This window comes from Cydia splendana, chromosome 10, assembly GCF_910591565.1.
Source record: "Cydia splendana chromosome 10, ilCydSple1.2, whole genome shotgun sequence".
Lineage (NCBI taxonomy): Eukaryota > Metazoa > Arthropoda > Insecta > Lepidoptera > Tortricidae > Cydia > Cydia splendana.
Window position 1 is genome coordinate 2,906,495 of NC_085969.1, and position 17,886 is coordinate 2,924,380.

Genomic DNA, 17,886 nt, shown 5'->3' on the forward strand with positions numbered 1-17,886 from the left:
CATAAAGGGGCCCACTGATTAACAGTCCGCCGGACGGTAACGGCCTGTCAGTTAGAACAAATTTTTGACAGTTCCGAACAACTGACAGGCCGATACCGGCCGGCGGACTGTTAATCAGTGGGCCCCTTAAGTTGCGTTCTCGCGCGTCCTCCATACTTGAGTCCATACTTGAAGTCGCGCATGATATATGGAGTCGCGCGCGAGAACGCAACTCATGCTAGACCGTCTGGTGTAGTTTGATAAGAAAGAAAGACCCAGTATATAACAGTATTGTAACCATTTGGCTTGGCACCGACTTCAAACGTTTCAGTTGCTAGCGCATATAAAACGAGATAATATTTTATTTCATCCTTTTTGAAGTCGTTTTTACTTTTTTTTTTAATGAATTCTATCTTTGTTAAAACTTTAGCCTTGGCCCAAAAATGGGTACATCACCTATAATGTATGATGTACTAAACCTAAATGTTAGTGTAATATTTTGTGAGAATAAAGGCTTTATAATTAAAACATAAGTACAAAAAAATAAAATTCAAATAAGTACATATGATATCCGCGATCCCGGGCAGGCACAGCCATCTTGCTCAGTGAGAGTGAGAGAAGAACCTTAGACCTGAACCGACAGAGCCGTAAAATCCCATCTCAACTATTCGTATACGCGGGCTCTATCCGTACACGATTACTCATAAAGCCATCGGTCCCGTCACCTGGTCCCGGGCGAGTACCCGATAAATCCCGATAATTTACCGTTTCTTTGTCTCTGCCCCCTATAAATCCGGGACATCCCTGTCGGTGACGTCACCGGGCCCGGTTATTTATGTAGCTGCTTTCTAACTGCGGATTAAGTTTTTATTTTCTTTCCATTGCTATAGGCTGTGATTAATTGTTTAATAACGGGAAAATATCTTTGCGGTGTTTGTGCTAACAGTCTAATGAAGAATTATGTGAACGAATCGTCTGTGAAACGAAAAACAGATTAGTACGATGAAGATTTACGGGCCGATTCGAACCAATGCTTTTTATTCTGGCTTACTACCTGCAATTTTGCACGAACAATGTTTATAAGATATCACAGTGATACGATACTGATCTAGCAGTGTCAAAAGTACCTGTTTTGGTTGAAAAAAAAAACACATCACTCGCGGTGACATCTTAATAGCATTGTTCGATTCGGGCCGCTCGGCGATTGAGATACAAACAGATACGGCAGTTTGACACGGCGAGCAAAAGATTTAAAAATATAGTCTGTCAAGCAAAGTATATCAGTAGCAATGTACAGCAAAGTGAAGTAGGGCAACACTCAAAGAGCAGTATTGTGCTAAGAAAAGCAGCAATGTACATCGAACCAAAACATGTAATTATCATAACCTCAAATTTTACAAATACAATTATATGTTGCTATTGCAATTATATTATATTGACGACCGGTCTGGCCTAGTGGGTAGTGACCCTGCCTATGAAGCCGATGGTCCCGGGTTCGAATCCTGGTAAGGGCATTTATTTGTATGATGATACTGATATTTGTACCTGAGTCTTGGTTGTTTTCTATGTATTTAAGTATTTATATATTATATATATCGTTGTCTGAGTACCCACAACACAAGCCTTCTTGAGCTTACCGTGGGGCTTAGTCAATTTGTGTAAAAATGTCCTATAATATTTATTTATTTATTTAATATTTATTTATATATATACGATCATCGAGCCTGATCGTACATTGTAGGCACCTTGACTTTGCTTCAGTTCATGCACAATCTTATTTAATATATTGGTATTTAATGTTGACAGCAGAAATTTATCTTGCAATAGCAACGATTCAGAATGTAAACAAACAAGATGGCTGTCATTCACGATCAACATTCCACAGATAAAACACAGATGATACGCGATTTTGGAATAATTCGAAAACAGTGTTGCTAACCCGCGATTTTTCAAATTTGCCGCCTTTTGCTACTGACAAGATTTGCTTGACCAAGTATACATATGTATATGCATGGATATTAGGTATGTTTGTTAAAAAACACATGCGGTACAACTATTTTACTCATAATGTATAAAAAGACATAACTTAGAAAAAGATCTTGACCATCAAAGTGAAGATACCGAGACAAATAGTAGAACTAAGCTAGTGAAACTAAGTTTTCAGCCAGGATATATCCCGCGGCCACTGATGTTTCCCAGTGTTTGCCTTCCAATGCTTTTATCTCGTTTCTATCATGTTCCAACCTTCACAGAACACAATACATTATTTACTCGACAAACAGAAATAAGAGCATCCAGTTGAAATCGTAACTGACATAAGGTCACATAAGATATTACTTTCCAACTGAAATACATTTTAACTTGACTTTAGGATTTCATTAGCTTTATTAAATTCTAGCAATTTAAAGTTTCTACAATACCGGTTTCTTCTTACTCGTAATAATTGTCGGCTAACACCTTGTATTTTAAATTTCGACTATTTTTAAATTCGAATTCTGTAGTTCATGGTTTTTAGCATAGCAAAGCTTGTCAGAGAAACAGTGACTATCAGGAAAATTCGAACGTACACTGACATTAGAATGTCATTTAGCCAATACGCCCAATAGGTACATGTACGGACAAGTACGAACGAAATGCTGGATATTCGAATGACATCAGTTAGATGTCAGTCTGATTTTATTTTAGTATGCGTTCGAATAGGCCTGTGTGTCAAGATACACTTTTCAATGAGAATTATTTCAGGAATAACTTAAGCAAATAGATAAAAGAAATGTTTAAAGTGTTATAAATGCTTTACAGGAAAAAAGAATATAAAAGACTAAACGATCAAGAAACACGATTCTTTCGGCCTTAATTTCTTGTATCCTATGAAGTCACGCCAGAAGTATATATTATACAGTCTGTGTCTGACCATGGGGCTTTAAATCCAGGGCTTGATTTTACTCGCTAAACTGAGCTACTTTCACTATGGGACCAACCCTAAAATCAGGGATTTTTTTTTGGCTGTTCCATAGAAAACGTCGACATCTGATCACCAAAATGTATAAAAAAGTGAAAAAATTTTTCGGGTTTTCGGGGTTGGTGCCATAATAAAAGTAGCTCAGTTTAGCGAGTAGAATCGAGCCCTGGATTTAAAGCCCGATGGTCAGACACACCCTGTATATGTATTTATTATTTAAAAAGTATGTTACAATAACAAAACTTATAAACTATTATTAAAATTAAGTATAAACTAAATAAATTCTTCTTCTTCTTCAATTTAAGAGGTATCCTCTTGTCGGTGGAGTATTTTCCATTTCTCCCTCTCATAAGCCATAGCTTTGACCTCTTGATACGACACGACACCAGCTTTTTCTTTTATTTGGTCTATATAGCTACGTCTTGGTCTGCCCCTGCCTCTCTTTCCTTCTATCTTGTCTTCTATGATGGTTTTAAAGAAGTTGTCGTGCCGTAACAAATAAACTAATAAAATAAATAAATAAATAAAACTTACCCACCTACCTTAGGTCCCCCAGACCTGTCCCCTGCGGAAGGATGCCCATAAGGCTGGCTACATTCCAGAAGTCCAACACGTACTTGACCGACTTTTCAATTAAATTCCCAATAAAATATAGAAATTCAGTGATAGTGATGAACCTTTTACCGAATAAATAAATGCGGTGTTTGTGGCCTAATCCATTGTCAGTCTGTTTAAATAAGCCACGTCCGGGCTTTAAGCTCTTTAGGCCGCCAGTTTTTAATCTGACAGACGACCTCGAACCTCAGCTTTTGTTGCCAGATTCCAGACTTTAGTCGGCTATAATTATAATTATATAGACAGAATTAGATATTTATTAACACCCTAAATTCGCGTTTAACGCGCCTATTCGCCTTACCTATAATTAGAAGATTCATAGGCGTATTCTACATTTAAGATTTGGAATAAGCTTTAGTATATTTTTCATTTAAAAAAAATGATTAGGTTCACTAGACTTATATTGACCGGGATATTGAACCGTGATTACCTTTTGTATTGTTTTCGAGCTCCCGATATAACACACATAATCCCGATATAAACAATACAAAAGGTAATCACGGTCCATATCCCGGTCAATATAAGTCTAGTGAAACTAACCGTGAATCATTCAAAATTGTTAATGATTAGGTTGTTAAAGTTGGGAACGACAGTTTATCATACAATTACATTTTATTACTTTTAGGCATTTTACTTGGGAAAGTTGGGCACTACGACCGACCGACTATTTAATTTTACCTTGTAACAAATAGGTAATTTTGTAACTGTTTTTAAGTTTAGTATAGGCGCCTGCCTATTGACGAAATCTATTGTGGATGTAGTTAAATAGGTACCTACTTATGTACTTCGTACTTAGGTACGGTGCATATAAGCCTGCATTGTGGACTTTGCATCTGTCTCGGTAATGCTTTTAATTTATTATTTATTCGCATAATAAAAGATACCTACTATAAGATTTTATACCAAAAAAAAAGAAGTAGGCAAGTAATGCCATACCTAATCATAACAGGGTACCGATTGCCTCAATTCATTTACATTATGCTCATTTTAATATGTAAAAAACAACGTTTCATTTATTCGTTCAATTATTTCGCTTCTTTCTCAAATCCAATTGTAATGCGAACAAAAAACGAACTTCATTTGAACTAGGATCTCTTTTAAAAACCCAACTCGGTATTCGCCTGGTAATCTCTATTTTACCAAATTAGCATATTGAGAACGAGACCTAGAATTCTATTGCAAAATAAAAAAGGGAAATGTATGGAAATCATGCGCTTATTATACGAGAGTGGTTCTCTTCTCAATTGTTTTAATGGGATAAAAAGGCAATAGCGAGTATTCTGTTCCAATAGTACATACTCTCTTAATAAAGATAGGATTGTTAACTTAAGGTTTTTACCATTTTTAGCGAGTTCAAAACTTCGTTCCGTAAACTCACCCAAATATGTATAGTCCAATTGTCCAATATGGTCCAAAAATAATTTGAATATCATTGTTCAGGTGTGACTACTATTGTAATTTCGTAGTTTAAAGGCTAAAATTTTTCAAAATTAAATATAGAACCCAGAACAAAACAAAAAACTAGACTTAATTGCATATTTCAGTCGTGGATCCGAGTTGCAGTAATGGCGTATATTGGGAACATTACGGTTCATTTTTGTGTATTTTGTTCCCGATATTTTTTTTCAAATACGCCTGCACTAATTTAGAAAATACTCCCTAGTCTTTCTGCTCGCTTGTTGGTTCTAGTGTCAGGATCTGATGATAGAATCATAAATTGAGATAATAAATCCTCTGAAATCTTTAGATGTTATTTGCATGGGACTCCGAATTCCTTATTGGTTCGGGTATTATTTATCAAAGCTTTTTTTCGAATATTACTGAATAATGTTTCTTATCGGGAAACTAATTCCTTTAGTCAATTCCTTGGGTAGATACCTACCTAGAGCAGTGTAAAATATAACTATACTATGACTTGGCGTTATTCCCGTCCCTGGCATTGTGATTCCATTTGATCGGACTGCGATACGCGTCCCATGCGCATTACGAAATGTTAAAACTCCTTTGATATTCGATCCCTTTATAATCGAGGGACAGGGTGCCCAAGATGCCAATTGTTTGCGCTGTAGCGAATGAAACGGTAATCTCTCTCTATCACTCTTCCATATTAGTGCGACAGAAACGTAAAAGATTGGCATCTTGGCTAGGCACCCAGATCTAAAAAGGACGTAAATGTCATGTAGTTACAAGTACGATACAGCTTTTTAAGTTTCCATTTAAGGGTGCCCCGGGTAATTGATTACTAGGTCTATCATTTTACCCGGTTGTAGGGACACCAACCGACCGTCGAATCAAGGATAGGTCTCGGTTAAACTGGGTAAAAATGGTTTAGGTTTCTCTCTTGAATTTCACTCGCTTTAGATATTGTCATTTATTAATGAATATCAAATAAAAAGTCAACAAGCCACTCTCCAAATTATATGTGAAGATTATCATTAAAAAAATATTATTGCCATATCTGATTGACGTTTTTAACGAGTTTGACATAGCGTTGCCTCATCAAAATCGAATAACACCCAAGAAGATACAAATATTTTACTTATGCTACATCATTAGTGTTAAGCTATAGGTAATATATTTATATAGTCATTATAACGGTTAAGGAATACGGAAATTAAATTCTTTGGCTGTACTTATCATGTATAAAACATACATACAACTTATAAAACAAAGTCCCCTACCGCGTCTGTCTATTCACGATAAACTCAAAAACTACTGAACGCATTTTCATGCGGTTTTCACCTATCAATAGAGTGATTCTAGAGGAAGGTTTAAGTGTATAATTAGTTAAGATTTACCCGTGCGAAGCCGGGGCGGGTCGCTAGTTATAAATAAAATAACCTCACAGCAGCTAACTTGCTAATTCATAAAAATTTAATAAACCACACCCCTCTCATAACTGCCTTTTTGAAATCTGAATCTTATGGTCCCCCTACAACCGGCATCCTATTTCTACCGGCGAGGGGGACAGAAACCTATTTTGCCTAAAATTAGGACCTCATAAGACATTTGACGCGTCGAGATTCAATTCCAGGGCGAATTGGATATTTAGCGAAGGGTCGATGGCTTGAGGTCATTGACTTACGATCTGATATATAATCTGTATACCTACAAGATGAACCGCTTAAGAAGATTCTGAAGGAATACGAAAATCCGCCTTTAGCGGAAAAGCGTGTTAACCGTGATAAAATAGATGAAAACACGTTGCAAAATGGCATATTACACGGGAAATCATACATAACGTGATCATATTAGATAAGCGGTTTTTGCGATATAATTAGGAGGTTCAAATTTCGAACATAATACTAAGATTCTTCAATGATTGTAGGTAGAGGTGCACAGTTGGTGAGGTGTGTATTACGAGTATATGTAAGAAGGCGTTTTGGGAAAAGAAAATGGTGTTGATAATGTTTGAAAAATGTTGTGTCATAATACTCATAATTCAATTCTCGGGCGCAGACTAAAATACCTAAGTGACCTAAATAAATACATTGTATTTAACATAAATTAGAAGTAGGAAAATGACTTCCGTTTCATTATGCGACAATTCCACACGGACCTGTATCGAAATTGTTCTCAGTTCGCCATTTTGTTCTATCGCCGTATTTATTGGAGTGTTTCTCCACGGTCGCCCCACTTTGAGAATTTAATGCGTTAGCACACTTTCTTCGAGTTGTATTTAGAGACTAACAAAACAATAAAGACTGTAAGTCTTGGTCCTGATAATTGGTGTAGTTGGTGCACGCCATTTACCGAGGGCAGTAGACATGTGTCGTTCACGAGTGAGTGATTTAAATGAACTATATCTTTTGATTAAACTCAATCAATCTTCAACTCACTGATGATTTAATTCGCTCAGTAACTCAGTCGTTCAGTGTTCCTTGCTCGCTCTTTCCCACTCACGATTCGAATAAGCCGGCCGAGCGTGAGGAGCGATTGAGCGAGTGAGACTATGCGAGGTTTCGGAGCGGTTCGGAAGAATTCGGAGGGTGCCGGGAAAACATGGCGGCATCGTATCGTGCATGTATCGTGTGATTCGCCATCTTTGCGACCGCACTTATGGCTGTGTGTATCTGATTGATTAACATCTCTACCCTCTACCATCTCTCTACTCACTCGAGAATAGATCCACTGAGCGAAATGAGCGAAATGAGTGATATATATCACCGCGAGCGAAAGATATTAATCAATCTTTTCACCTCAGTGAAGCGTTTTGTGTATCTCTAGAAACCTGTTGAAAAATTGTAAATAGGCTCTAGTTATTAGAGATACGGCCACTTTACATGTGACCTTCCTACCCAAGAGGAAGCAGGTTTTTTCATAAGTGGTTTCCTTTCGATGTTCTCTTTCACTGTAGTTCCAAGAAACTCAACATATTCCAGCCCGTAACCTCGGGTGTGATAGACGCATGACTTTCCGTTTGGGCACAGTGCTCATTTTTGTAAAAATACTCATCATCGTTAATATTTAAGAGCCGCGTTCTTGTCGGTGAAATTACCTCCACTCTTCATATGTAGGCAATCTCTTGAATAATCTGTGACGTGACAGCATATTTCTCCTTCACTTACCTGAAATATGTTTCTATCTGGCCTTTTTTGCCTGTCGTAAAATTTAAAAATATGCTGTTGTATCTCATAAGGAGGCCAACCATATTATATAAACACTACCTCTCTTTATTAGGGTCATATAAATAGGAGACCCAAAGACCATATCGTCAAAAGAGCCTTGCTGACGATGAAGCGTGAAAGCGAAAGGCCCCACTGCCACTTTATCGACGACGGTCCAAAAAGACCTTAAAGATCAAAACATTGACAAAAATCTCACCAGGGACCGTCCCACCTGGGGGCTGAGGGATAAAGGTCCAGGATGGTAATAACTACCACTCTTTCTTATTCGCTCGTCTCTGGTTGCCTCGTTGCATTCGATTCGGAAATATGCCATTTTATTCTACGTCGTAACTGGGGCAAGACTGCGTAGGTAAGTAAGACATTTATTTACATTCGCTTGCATTTTATGTAAGCTATTACATAATTTGAAAACTCGGTCCTGTAATAAATTGTTTAGGATGTAGGTATTTTGAGTATTTCTGAATTTGCAAACACTTATTTAAAAAGAAAATGAGGTAAGGAAACTAATTTTGGGATTGACTCTTTGTTTACAAACCTATTTTTATTCTAAATAAAAAAGTAAAGGGTGGATTGAATGTCTCTTAACTTTGTTCAAGACGGCACTGTGGATCGACGCCATACTTGTCGTTAGGCTATACAAATTTTCTGTATTTCGATGCTAACTTTTTATGGTGTTGACAAAGAATAATAAAATTTTGGAGGAATAGTCCTGAGCAGATTTCCAAAGTATCGCCATCTACTCGAGGATAGGCCAAAGCTATGGTGCCATCTTTTTGACATTTAACAAATTTAAGACATCAGTGAAAAAATACGGATCTAAGTCAAATGGCGTTCTAAAAGTGTTAATCATTTGTGTCGAAAGATGGCAGTAAATGCACTGACTACATACTTTGACAATATTCCTTTATTTCAAATTTTCTTTGTCCTTACTAAATATCATAGATTTATGTTTGGACAATAAATAGTTATCGTCGAAAAACAGAAAATTACCAATAACAAATATGACGTCCTTGCACTGTGCGCCATGGGTTTTAGGCATAAAAGCGTTTGACCACCATTATCAGAGGTGCCTCACACGCGTTGCTCCTTTAAAAACCTGTATAATATGTACTCCTTTTTTTTTCAAATCAATACGGACAAAGTTACTTATGTGAAAAACACTATAAATCTATGCATATTGAATATCACGTAAACTTTGAACATTTTATCCGCAATTCCCCACAGCACTCGGATCCTTGGCCACGCACAGGCATTCAGCTTTTGCATCATTTCACTTTCCGCCAACTTTTAACGGCGACCGGAAGCGAGCGAGGGCTCCGCGAGGGTTGCCACTTCCGGGGAGACATTTTATTTTTGACTAGCACTTCCAAATGTCACAGTAAATCTTTTTTATATGAAAGCTGTTTAATGTAGGTGACTACTTATAAGTAGTTGAAAAATACAGTTTAACTTTAAATAACAGTAGATACTTCTATACGTAGCATAGTTTAAAGTATCTTTAATATATAATTAAAAGATACATTAACTTGGATTTTGAAAGAAATGTGAAATGGTCTAAGCGGTAAAGGACATACGAGGCAATCTTTCATTGTCAATACATACTATGTACCTAGTACCAAAAAGATTTTCACGATTAAGTACCTTTGCCTTTTAACTCTTTACAACGGCCTACCCTTAAAAACTTCGACAAATGACTTACATTTCTTTAATAGTTAGATATTTCTATTAATTTCTGTTTGAGCATCCCACTGCTGTACAAAAACGTTTCCCCTGTTACCACTCGATGATGTACGAGTACTTCTCCCAGCCAGTTGTTATGAGTATTTAACAAACTCCTTACATTGTATATACTTCGTTTGCAACTAAGGCAAAGGCTAAGGCTATCGTTTAATTTCTTTTCATATCTCATGCTCTGAAAGAGGGTCATTGTTGTTCTAAAAGGAGTGCAGAAAATGATACGTTTCTGCACCAGAGCATTTTAGGTTCCAAGTACGATTTTATTAATTTTTTTACGATAAGCAATTGAAATTTGGGTATAAATGGATTTTTTATACAATTTCCATTCCGATATTTGACTCCCCATTCCATAAATAACAATACTTTTGCCTAAATTGTTAATTGAAAGTACCTACCCTCAAAAACACTATAAAAATTTATACTTAGTCATGTTTTTAAAAAAACACATGCATTTTACTTTCCTCGTATTCGAAATGAAAAGTAGAGTGTTTAACTCAGGAGAAAGGCATCATTTCATCCCTTGGTTAACAATCTACTATTCTCACGTTGTCAACCCTGCGTCCGATCCCCATTTAACATGGATTGCCGGAAATTGGCGCGCGCACTGCACCGCACTGGCCACTTTGTACTTTATACGTCCATGCCAAATCGTCACAGTTCGCTATCTTATTTATTTCACAACTCACATTTCTGAACTCCTCTGCCAAATCGTTTAAATTTTGTATTTATGATTTGTTTTATTTACGATTTTCTAGTCAAAGTTTAAAAAATCTTTATTCACGTAGACCTAGCAACATGCACTTTTAAATCTCTCTCATCTTAGTCCGACATAGACTTAACATAACACACCGAGGAAGTGTCATTATACATAGAAGCCATATTTTCATAAAATGATGACATTGCCACAATTTATCATTGGGAATGGCATGCAGTGTTAGCTTGGTCCGAATCTATTTATGAGTCATAAATATTGATGTTGAGAAATCTATCTAAGACCTTTAAACGAGCAATTCTTGTTTATTTATATTTCGGGGATCTCGGAAACGGCTCTAACGATTTCGATGAAATTTGCTATATGGGGGTTTTCGGAGGCGAAAAATTGATCTCAGTAATTTTATCTCAGAAAAACGCGCATTTTTGAGTTTTTATATGTTTTCCGAGCAAAGCTCGGTCTCCCAGGTATTTTATTTATTATGATTTATGAGTCATATTGATGTTGAGAAATAATTCACATTTTAAATAAGCGTTTAGCATAAAATATTAAATAGGGCATGATTACACAAATTAACCTAGTCTCACAGTAAGCTCAATAAGGCTTGTGTTGTGGGTACTTGCCGACGGTATATAGAACACCCGACTCAGGAACAAATATCCGTCTTCATCACACAAATAAATGCCCTTACCAGCGCTTCAGGTAGGGTCAGTACCCAAACAACGCAATGTGATGAAACAACGCAACCTAATTGTGTTAGGGGTTTATAGAATTGTCTCGATGAGTATTAGTTGTCTGTCGTAAGAAAAGTACAGTCAGCGATAAAAACTTGTACCAAAAATGAAATTTTTGCCATAAACTTATTTCAAACCATCCTAAGTTTTTATTGTGCAACTTCGCGTATAAACGTAAACAATCCTGGAACCCCTAATATTAAGAGCTATTACTTCAAATTACAAAACGTGATTCGTTCCTAAATAAACCGACCATTAAATTATTCATAAATCAGGACACTTAAAACATCCCGTCAAAAAGAGGTCAAGCGTCACTTAGCGAACCCTGTTCCAAACCGCACGGAATCCAAGGGCACTCCGTTACGGAACCCCTTGTTTTAAAGCCAGCATTAGCCTTGCAAAACTCTAGCTAATGCCGAATTAGGTTGAAAGTGTTTTCATTCGATTCTGTAATTGTTATTGTTTGGGTAAAAATGTTTTGAATGAAATCTAAATATTTATGCTGACAAAGGAACACGAAAGCGGACTCCTACAGTCTGACAAAAAATAGTAGATATTAAAAAGTGGCAACACTGTAGTGTCGTCCCTTTCAAACCAATTCATATAAGAAAACGGGACGACACTACAGTGTTGCCACTTTTTAATTTCTACTCATTTCTGTCAGACTGTAAGTCCCAGAGAGTTAAGGATACCTTCCGAAGCCTCATTCTATATTTGATTTAACACATTTATTACCAACGGTTTCGTAGCGCTACGCTTGTAGCGGATCGAGCATTTTCCGCTTTGTAGAGGAAAGCGATTACGAACCCATTATTAGAGACAAAATAAGGAACATTCTGTCAACCTGTAGATAATCTGCAGGCCCGGATTTAGAGACCTAAGCCCCAATTAAGGGCCTAGGCACTTGGTATGGCACTTTGAATTTATACTTGCGGCTCGATTCGAAACAGAATTCGGAATTCGAAATCAAAACATATGGCATAAGAAGGCTGAATTGCACATTTTTCACAGAATAATGGCCCGATTCGAACTTTAAGATACGTCAAATGTTAGGTCTAGATATGATATGGATTAGATATGTCAGTGTCAGGCTTCTTATGCCATCTGTTTTGAAAAAGATCCATCGACACGGGTCACACATGTATGATGTAACCTATAGCGAATAGAAAGAGAGCAAGATAGATCCCCTTGTGGATTGAAAACGTGATCCATTCCATTGGCAATCGTCACGTGACGCTGACGTGACGGCGTCACAAACGATGTACGGGACGGGAGCGTCACAAACGATACATTACGGATCAGATTGATACCTGCTACGTTGCCTGGATTTAAAAGTGGCGAATTTTTTCTTACGCTCGAAAACAACCACCCTTCGGCAATAGAGTCTACCTATACGTTGGGGAAAAAAACAGTTTATTGTTATTTACTTATTGCAAAGTTTATCATGTTTAATAATATACATATCTCAATTTCAGACGAAGTGGACGTGATTGGCTACACGTCCAACCAGAGCGACAGCGAGTCGCTGGTGTCGGGCCGCAGCGGCAGCGGGGACAGCGGCGTCTGCGAGCGCGCGCGGCGCGGCCGTCGCTCGCCGCGCAACGCGCGCCGCGCGCCCCGTAACACGAGGATCTAGGTTAGTAGTAACGTGAACTATAGGTACAGTATAAAACCAGACGGTTTGACAGCCTATAGTTCGTTTTTTTAGCATTAGTAAAAGACTACGCGATCTTGACGTGTCTTTTAATTGAAAAACGCTTTTTAAAACTCAGTAACTATTACTTATGCAAGCATAATAATGTAAATAATCGTATATGATTCATAATTGTACATATTGGCTTGTAATTGTTACATATTTGCCGTATTTTTGAAGTGAAAACTTCTTTAGCGGCGCTGTCCACTTTTTATGATGGTGAAAAATATTAAACTCGCGACAGCGTAAGACGTAAGACGCTTCGTAAGACGTCGTGACCTGATCGAAAAACTGTTGCAATGTCATTGAGTTTTCACTTCTGCCGGCACTCCCAGAGTGCGACCCCTTGTTTTTTTTTTTTTTTTCAAAATTGTTTTCCAATAAAAAGACACGTCAAGACTGTTTACCTTTTTTCTAATGCTAAAAAAACGAACTATAAGTGAGTTTTCCTAGATGGATAGTTAGGTGACAGAAAGTAGAAGGGATTGCCTTGCAAATATCACCGTTTAGATCGGCCTTACAACAGATCTTCTAGTCAAGTTTAGTCGCTTAAGAAACACGTCATTTGAGGGCTAATAAACTCAAATTAATAATCGAGCTGAGATTACATATCATGCACATATAATCATACTAAAAGACTGTAAATAAATAATCTCTTGTAACTCAACTAATCCATTACTCATTTCTTCTGAAAAGGATCGATAATTAAGTCGAACGTTTCCATTTCCAGGTTTCAAGTGGGCGGAGCGAGCGTGACGTCATAACTTTGTAACGTAAACAATCGTAGAACATTTTGTTGATACATGTACTAAGGCGACTGTTGTTTCTGTGACTGAACGTGACGAGTGCCCGCGCCGCGACTGAACGCCGGCGACCCTGGCGCCATCTAGTCGCACCGAGCTCTGGCCGCCACGCGCCGGTCTTAACACCTCTGCAAATTATCACCGAGTACAAAATTGCCAAAAACCCGTTTATTTCAACTTTTCTGTAAAATCGCATATCGGTGTGGATTCCATTTTTCGGTTACAATGAGCGCTCGAGTCGATTTTAGAGGAGAAGGGATATTTCCCCAAATGCAATGCCTGGCTCACTTTTTGTGTGTTACTCGCACATTCCTTTTTATATTAATCAATTCGAGCGCATATTGTTTCCATTGTAGTTTCACAAATTACATCCGGTCTTTGTAATTAGTTTTAGTTTAGCGTTGGGGTAAATTCTTAAACAGTAAAAGATTTTAAAACTAGTTTTGAATACTTCATGACTCTTCGTACAAAATAATACATATTGGGCTTCGAACGCCTTGTATTTTCATCATCATTGATATTGTGGTAAATCATGTTATTTTACTATACGTTATTGAATTTTCTATCGGTCATATTGAAGCGGTCTAGTTGATCGTTACTCTCTAGGGTACTTATCGTTATTTTTCACAAACGTTGCTGATTTAGCAAAATGTTGTATAGATAAATATCAATTTTATATTTGTATATAATTATTTTTCTTGTAAAAAATCAATCAAATAGAATTAGATCTGTGAATTTTAAGTGGACGTCTACAAAATCTTATATTGGGTTACAAGCCCACCAAAAATAATTATAGAAAGGATTCCATTTATTAGTTCACGCGTACTAACTAGATCATTTCGGCTATGAGGATTTTTTTGGAAACGCTCTGTACAGGCGGTCCCGCTTAATATCTCACTGCGTCAAGATATTAGATGCGAATGTATTTGAAGACGTGTACTGTAAATTTTATGTCTCAAAAAATGATTTAAAGTAACTAATGACAGTAATGACTTTTCAACCGATCACAACGAATCCTGGATATTGCGGTCGAAGAATTTTTATTTTCTATTGTGTTTTTTACATATTGTGTTTCCTTTATTAGCACAAAATTAATTTCCTTGTAAAGCAACATTAAGTCAGTTAATATCCCTGAAAACTTACATTTTGACCGAATCCGAACAGCGGCGACAAAATGGTGTTTTGTGGCCACACGTTTCCTCACCGCACTACCACAAAATTTCGAAGATTTCGAGCTTTTCTTTCACCCTATTTCAGTGGATTAATGCAAAAGCGATTGAGATGTAGGTAAATGAATGAAACATCATACATCTTAATCTGTATGTTTGTGTCAGTTTTAGGTATGTCTGTTTTAGTATTTACGCGGAAATTGCCCAGTCGTATTTTGCCGCTGTAAGTTTGGGCCGCCTGTACCGCCCGTTGCGTAGCTCGGTCAACTCACGCGCAAGCCTACAAGCTTCTTGTCATCAAATTTTATTTATTATCATCGTCTATGCCTCGACGGACCCCACAGACTAACATCGTATTCTTAAGTATTGATATTGAATATTCTATGATCTCACTTCATTGTCACACACCCATCTTCAGTAATATGTCATTATAATAGACTTGTTTATTAAATTATTTTATTTTATTCGACACAGTCGCAGTAATATGGGAGTGGTCATCGCTGTGTATAAATCTTGAGATCAACAATATTATTATTTATTTTAGATAGAGTGAAATGAGTATAATAATTAATATATTATTGCGAATTAATATAAATTTATATTTTTTTTATTTTTAAATATATTGACAAGTCGAATGACATAATTACTTTAGTGGTATTTAATTTATGTGGACATTCACATACCAAAAATAAAATTATACACTGTAAATGACAATATGGTAATGTGTCGATACAAAATCTTGCAAGGGGATAACATAACAACTATAAGAGTACACATATTTTGTTAAAACTATTTTACCTTGTATAAATTGTTAATTCATTTTGTGAAGAGCGAATGACCCTGTACATTATGTATGATCAACAATTTTGGTGGCGACGCAATTGCCCGGAGTCACCCTCAGACTCCGCGGCGGCGCGTGATTTTAATAATTGCATTAAATCTTATTGTAAATTGTTTTAGGTATGAATGTTATGTAAGGATAGTTGTAACGTATTATCATTTGTAAGTATAACATTTATTTTAGAAATGACAGTCTGATCTCTTAAGGTTATTAATGCGTGTGATGAGGTGTGCCAGTCGGGTTTTAGAGATGTTCTACCGCGGATCAACCTAAATTATAAATGTTCTCTAAATATACCTAAAATTTAACACACACTTAATACGAGTATCCATCGGGGACCAAGTTCTCAGGTAAGGTCAGGTAAAATATGGGTGCACACATCGTACTCAAAAATGTGTCCGATAGCTTATGTCAGCGAATTAAGAACTATGAGACATATTATTGAGTAAGTTATACACCCCCATATTTTTACACTAAAGTAATAATTTTATACTTCATCCATCTTTATGTCTTAAAAATACATTATACTTAAACAAAAAAAACTATCCTTTTCACCCTTTCTGGTTTTCCACTTTGCTTTATTTTTAAAGGAAAATACTCTTTTGAGTACATTGATGAAATATTTATTCTCTCGTTTAGGATGCATCATTCATCTCTTAAAACCTAGCGCCCCAAACAAAATTAAATTTTATCGATATCGCTACGCTTAAAGCTTATAGAGGGGAGCTGGCTGGTTATAAAATAATGTGATATTTTTGCTGCCAGCTCTTAGTCTATGAATCTCGACAACTTTTTTTTTATCTCGTCTAGAATTTAAATCGTAAAGGCGAGTTAAAAATACAAAAAGATCTCAAACACGTGGTGAATTTAATTTTGAAAACTAGTAAAAAGGCTTACATATAACGGTAATATGTTTTTGATGGTCGTTTTTGACCAATTTCCCCCTTTTTATAAAAATTCAGGTTGGTCCGCTGTAGTATATTCTTAGAGGGCCCGACACCTCCAAATACTTGTGACGCCTAAGACCTGTGTGCCTCTGTCAATCCTGCCTCAAAGATATCAACAAACTATCAGTTTCAAATTATCTTACTATCACAAAACAATATATTTTTATTTAATTTATTTTAGAACAGTGCTTTGTCGATCTTGTTAAATATGTACTACCAATGTGTTGCGATACTTCATTCAAGAACTTGTGCGAACGCCTGGATGATTTTTTATATTTGCTGTCTAGATTGAGTGAACCATTTTAATAGTACACTCGACGATAATTAAAAATAGAAGCCTTGTCCATTGTTAAAAATATATCGTTTAGCTAGAGAAAATATACTTGGCAAATCCATCCTTTACTTAACTAATTTAACTGCACTTTTATTCTTGCAACTTTCAGATATTTATAACCTTCAGTCCCCTTTCGTAACTATAGGTAAAGTTGACGAAATATAAAGTGAGCCGATCTTGTTCAAACTTTGTTCGAGAGATCGTCTCACTTTACACCTATTTCGTCAACCTTACCTATTGGTAACCAGCTGTGAAATGAATTTGGACTGTGGACTGAAGGTTATTTAACTGTTGAAAGAACTTTGTAATAAGGCCTTGTTTTCATAGAGTACCTTTTGGCGCGTTTTCTGTTAACCTATAAAATCGTTTTGCTGACTTTGTCTGTGGTCGACCAATGAGATCTCAGAAAGCGCGCAATAGACTATGGAAATGAGGACTTATTGTCGTAGCCTAGCTGTCAGAATGCTCCGTTAGAATTTTGTATTATTCTCTCTGGTCTACTCAGTTCGAGTAGACGCTAGATTATCGTGTAGAACTCATGTTTCATTTGCGATTGCCGAGTGTGTGGGTGCAAGCGGCGACGGGACGCTTTAAGAGTACAAATTCTGTATAAGCCCCTACTTGAGTGTTAATTCTAAATGTTAATTTTTAAAAACACGAAACAGGGAGACGGTATCGGTGTACGATGTACGAAAATTAGTGTATTTTAGCGCGCGGGCGACAGTAGTGGCAATG

General features: G+C 36.7%; 1 protein-coding gene across 3 annotated transcripts in view; it reads left to right on the forward strand.

Moving 5' to 3' along the window:
* The window catches only part of LOC134794194 (max dimerization protein 1-like), a 621,339-nt gene that overhangs the window by 474,783 nt on the left and 128,670 nt on the right, over positions 1-17,886 (forward strand). For 2 of the 3 annotated variants that reach the window (XM_063765935.1, XM_063765934.1), the window contains exons 6-7: positions 12,840-13,000; positions 13,788-17,837. In XM_063765935.1, coding sequence (XP_063622005.1) covers positions 12,840-13,000 — 161 coding nt within the window. In that variant the 3' untranslated portion in view covers positions 13,788-17,837. Of the gene's footprint in view, positions 1-12,839; positions 13,001-13,787; positions 17,838-17,886 lie in introns of those variants that run through there. The other variant, XR_010144641.1, reaches the window with a different exon arrangement.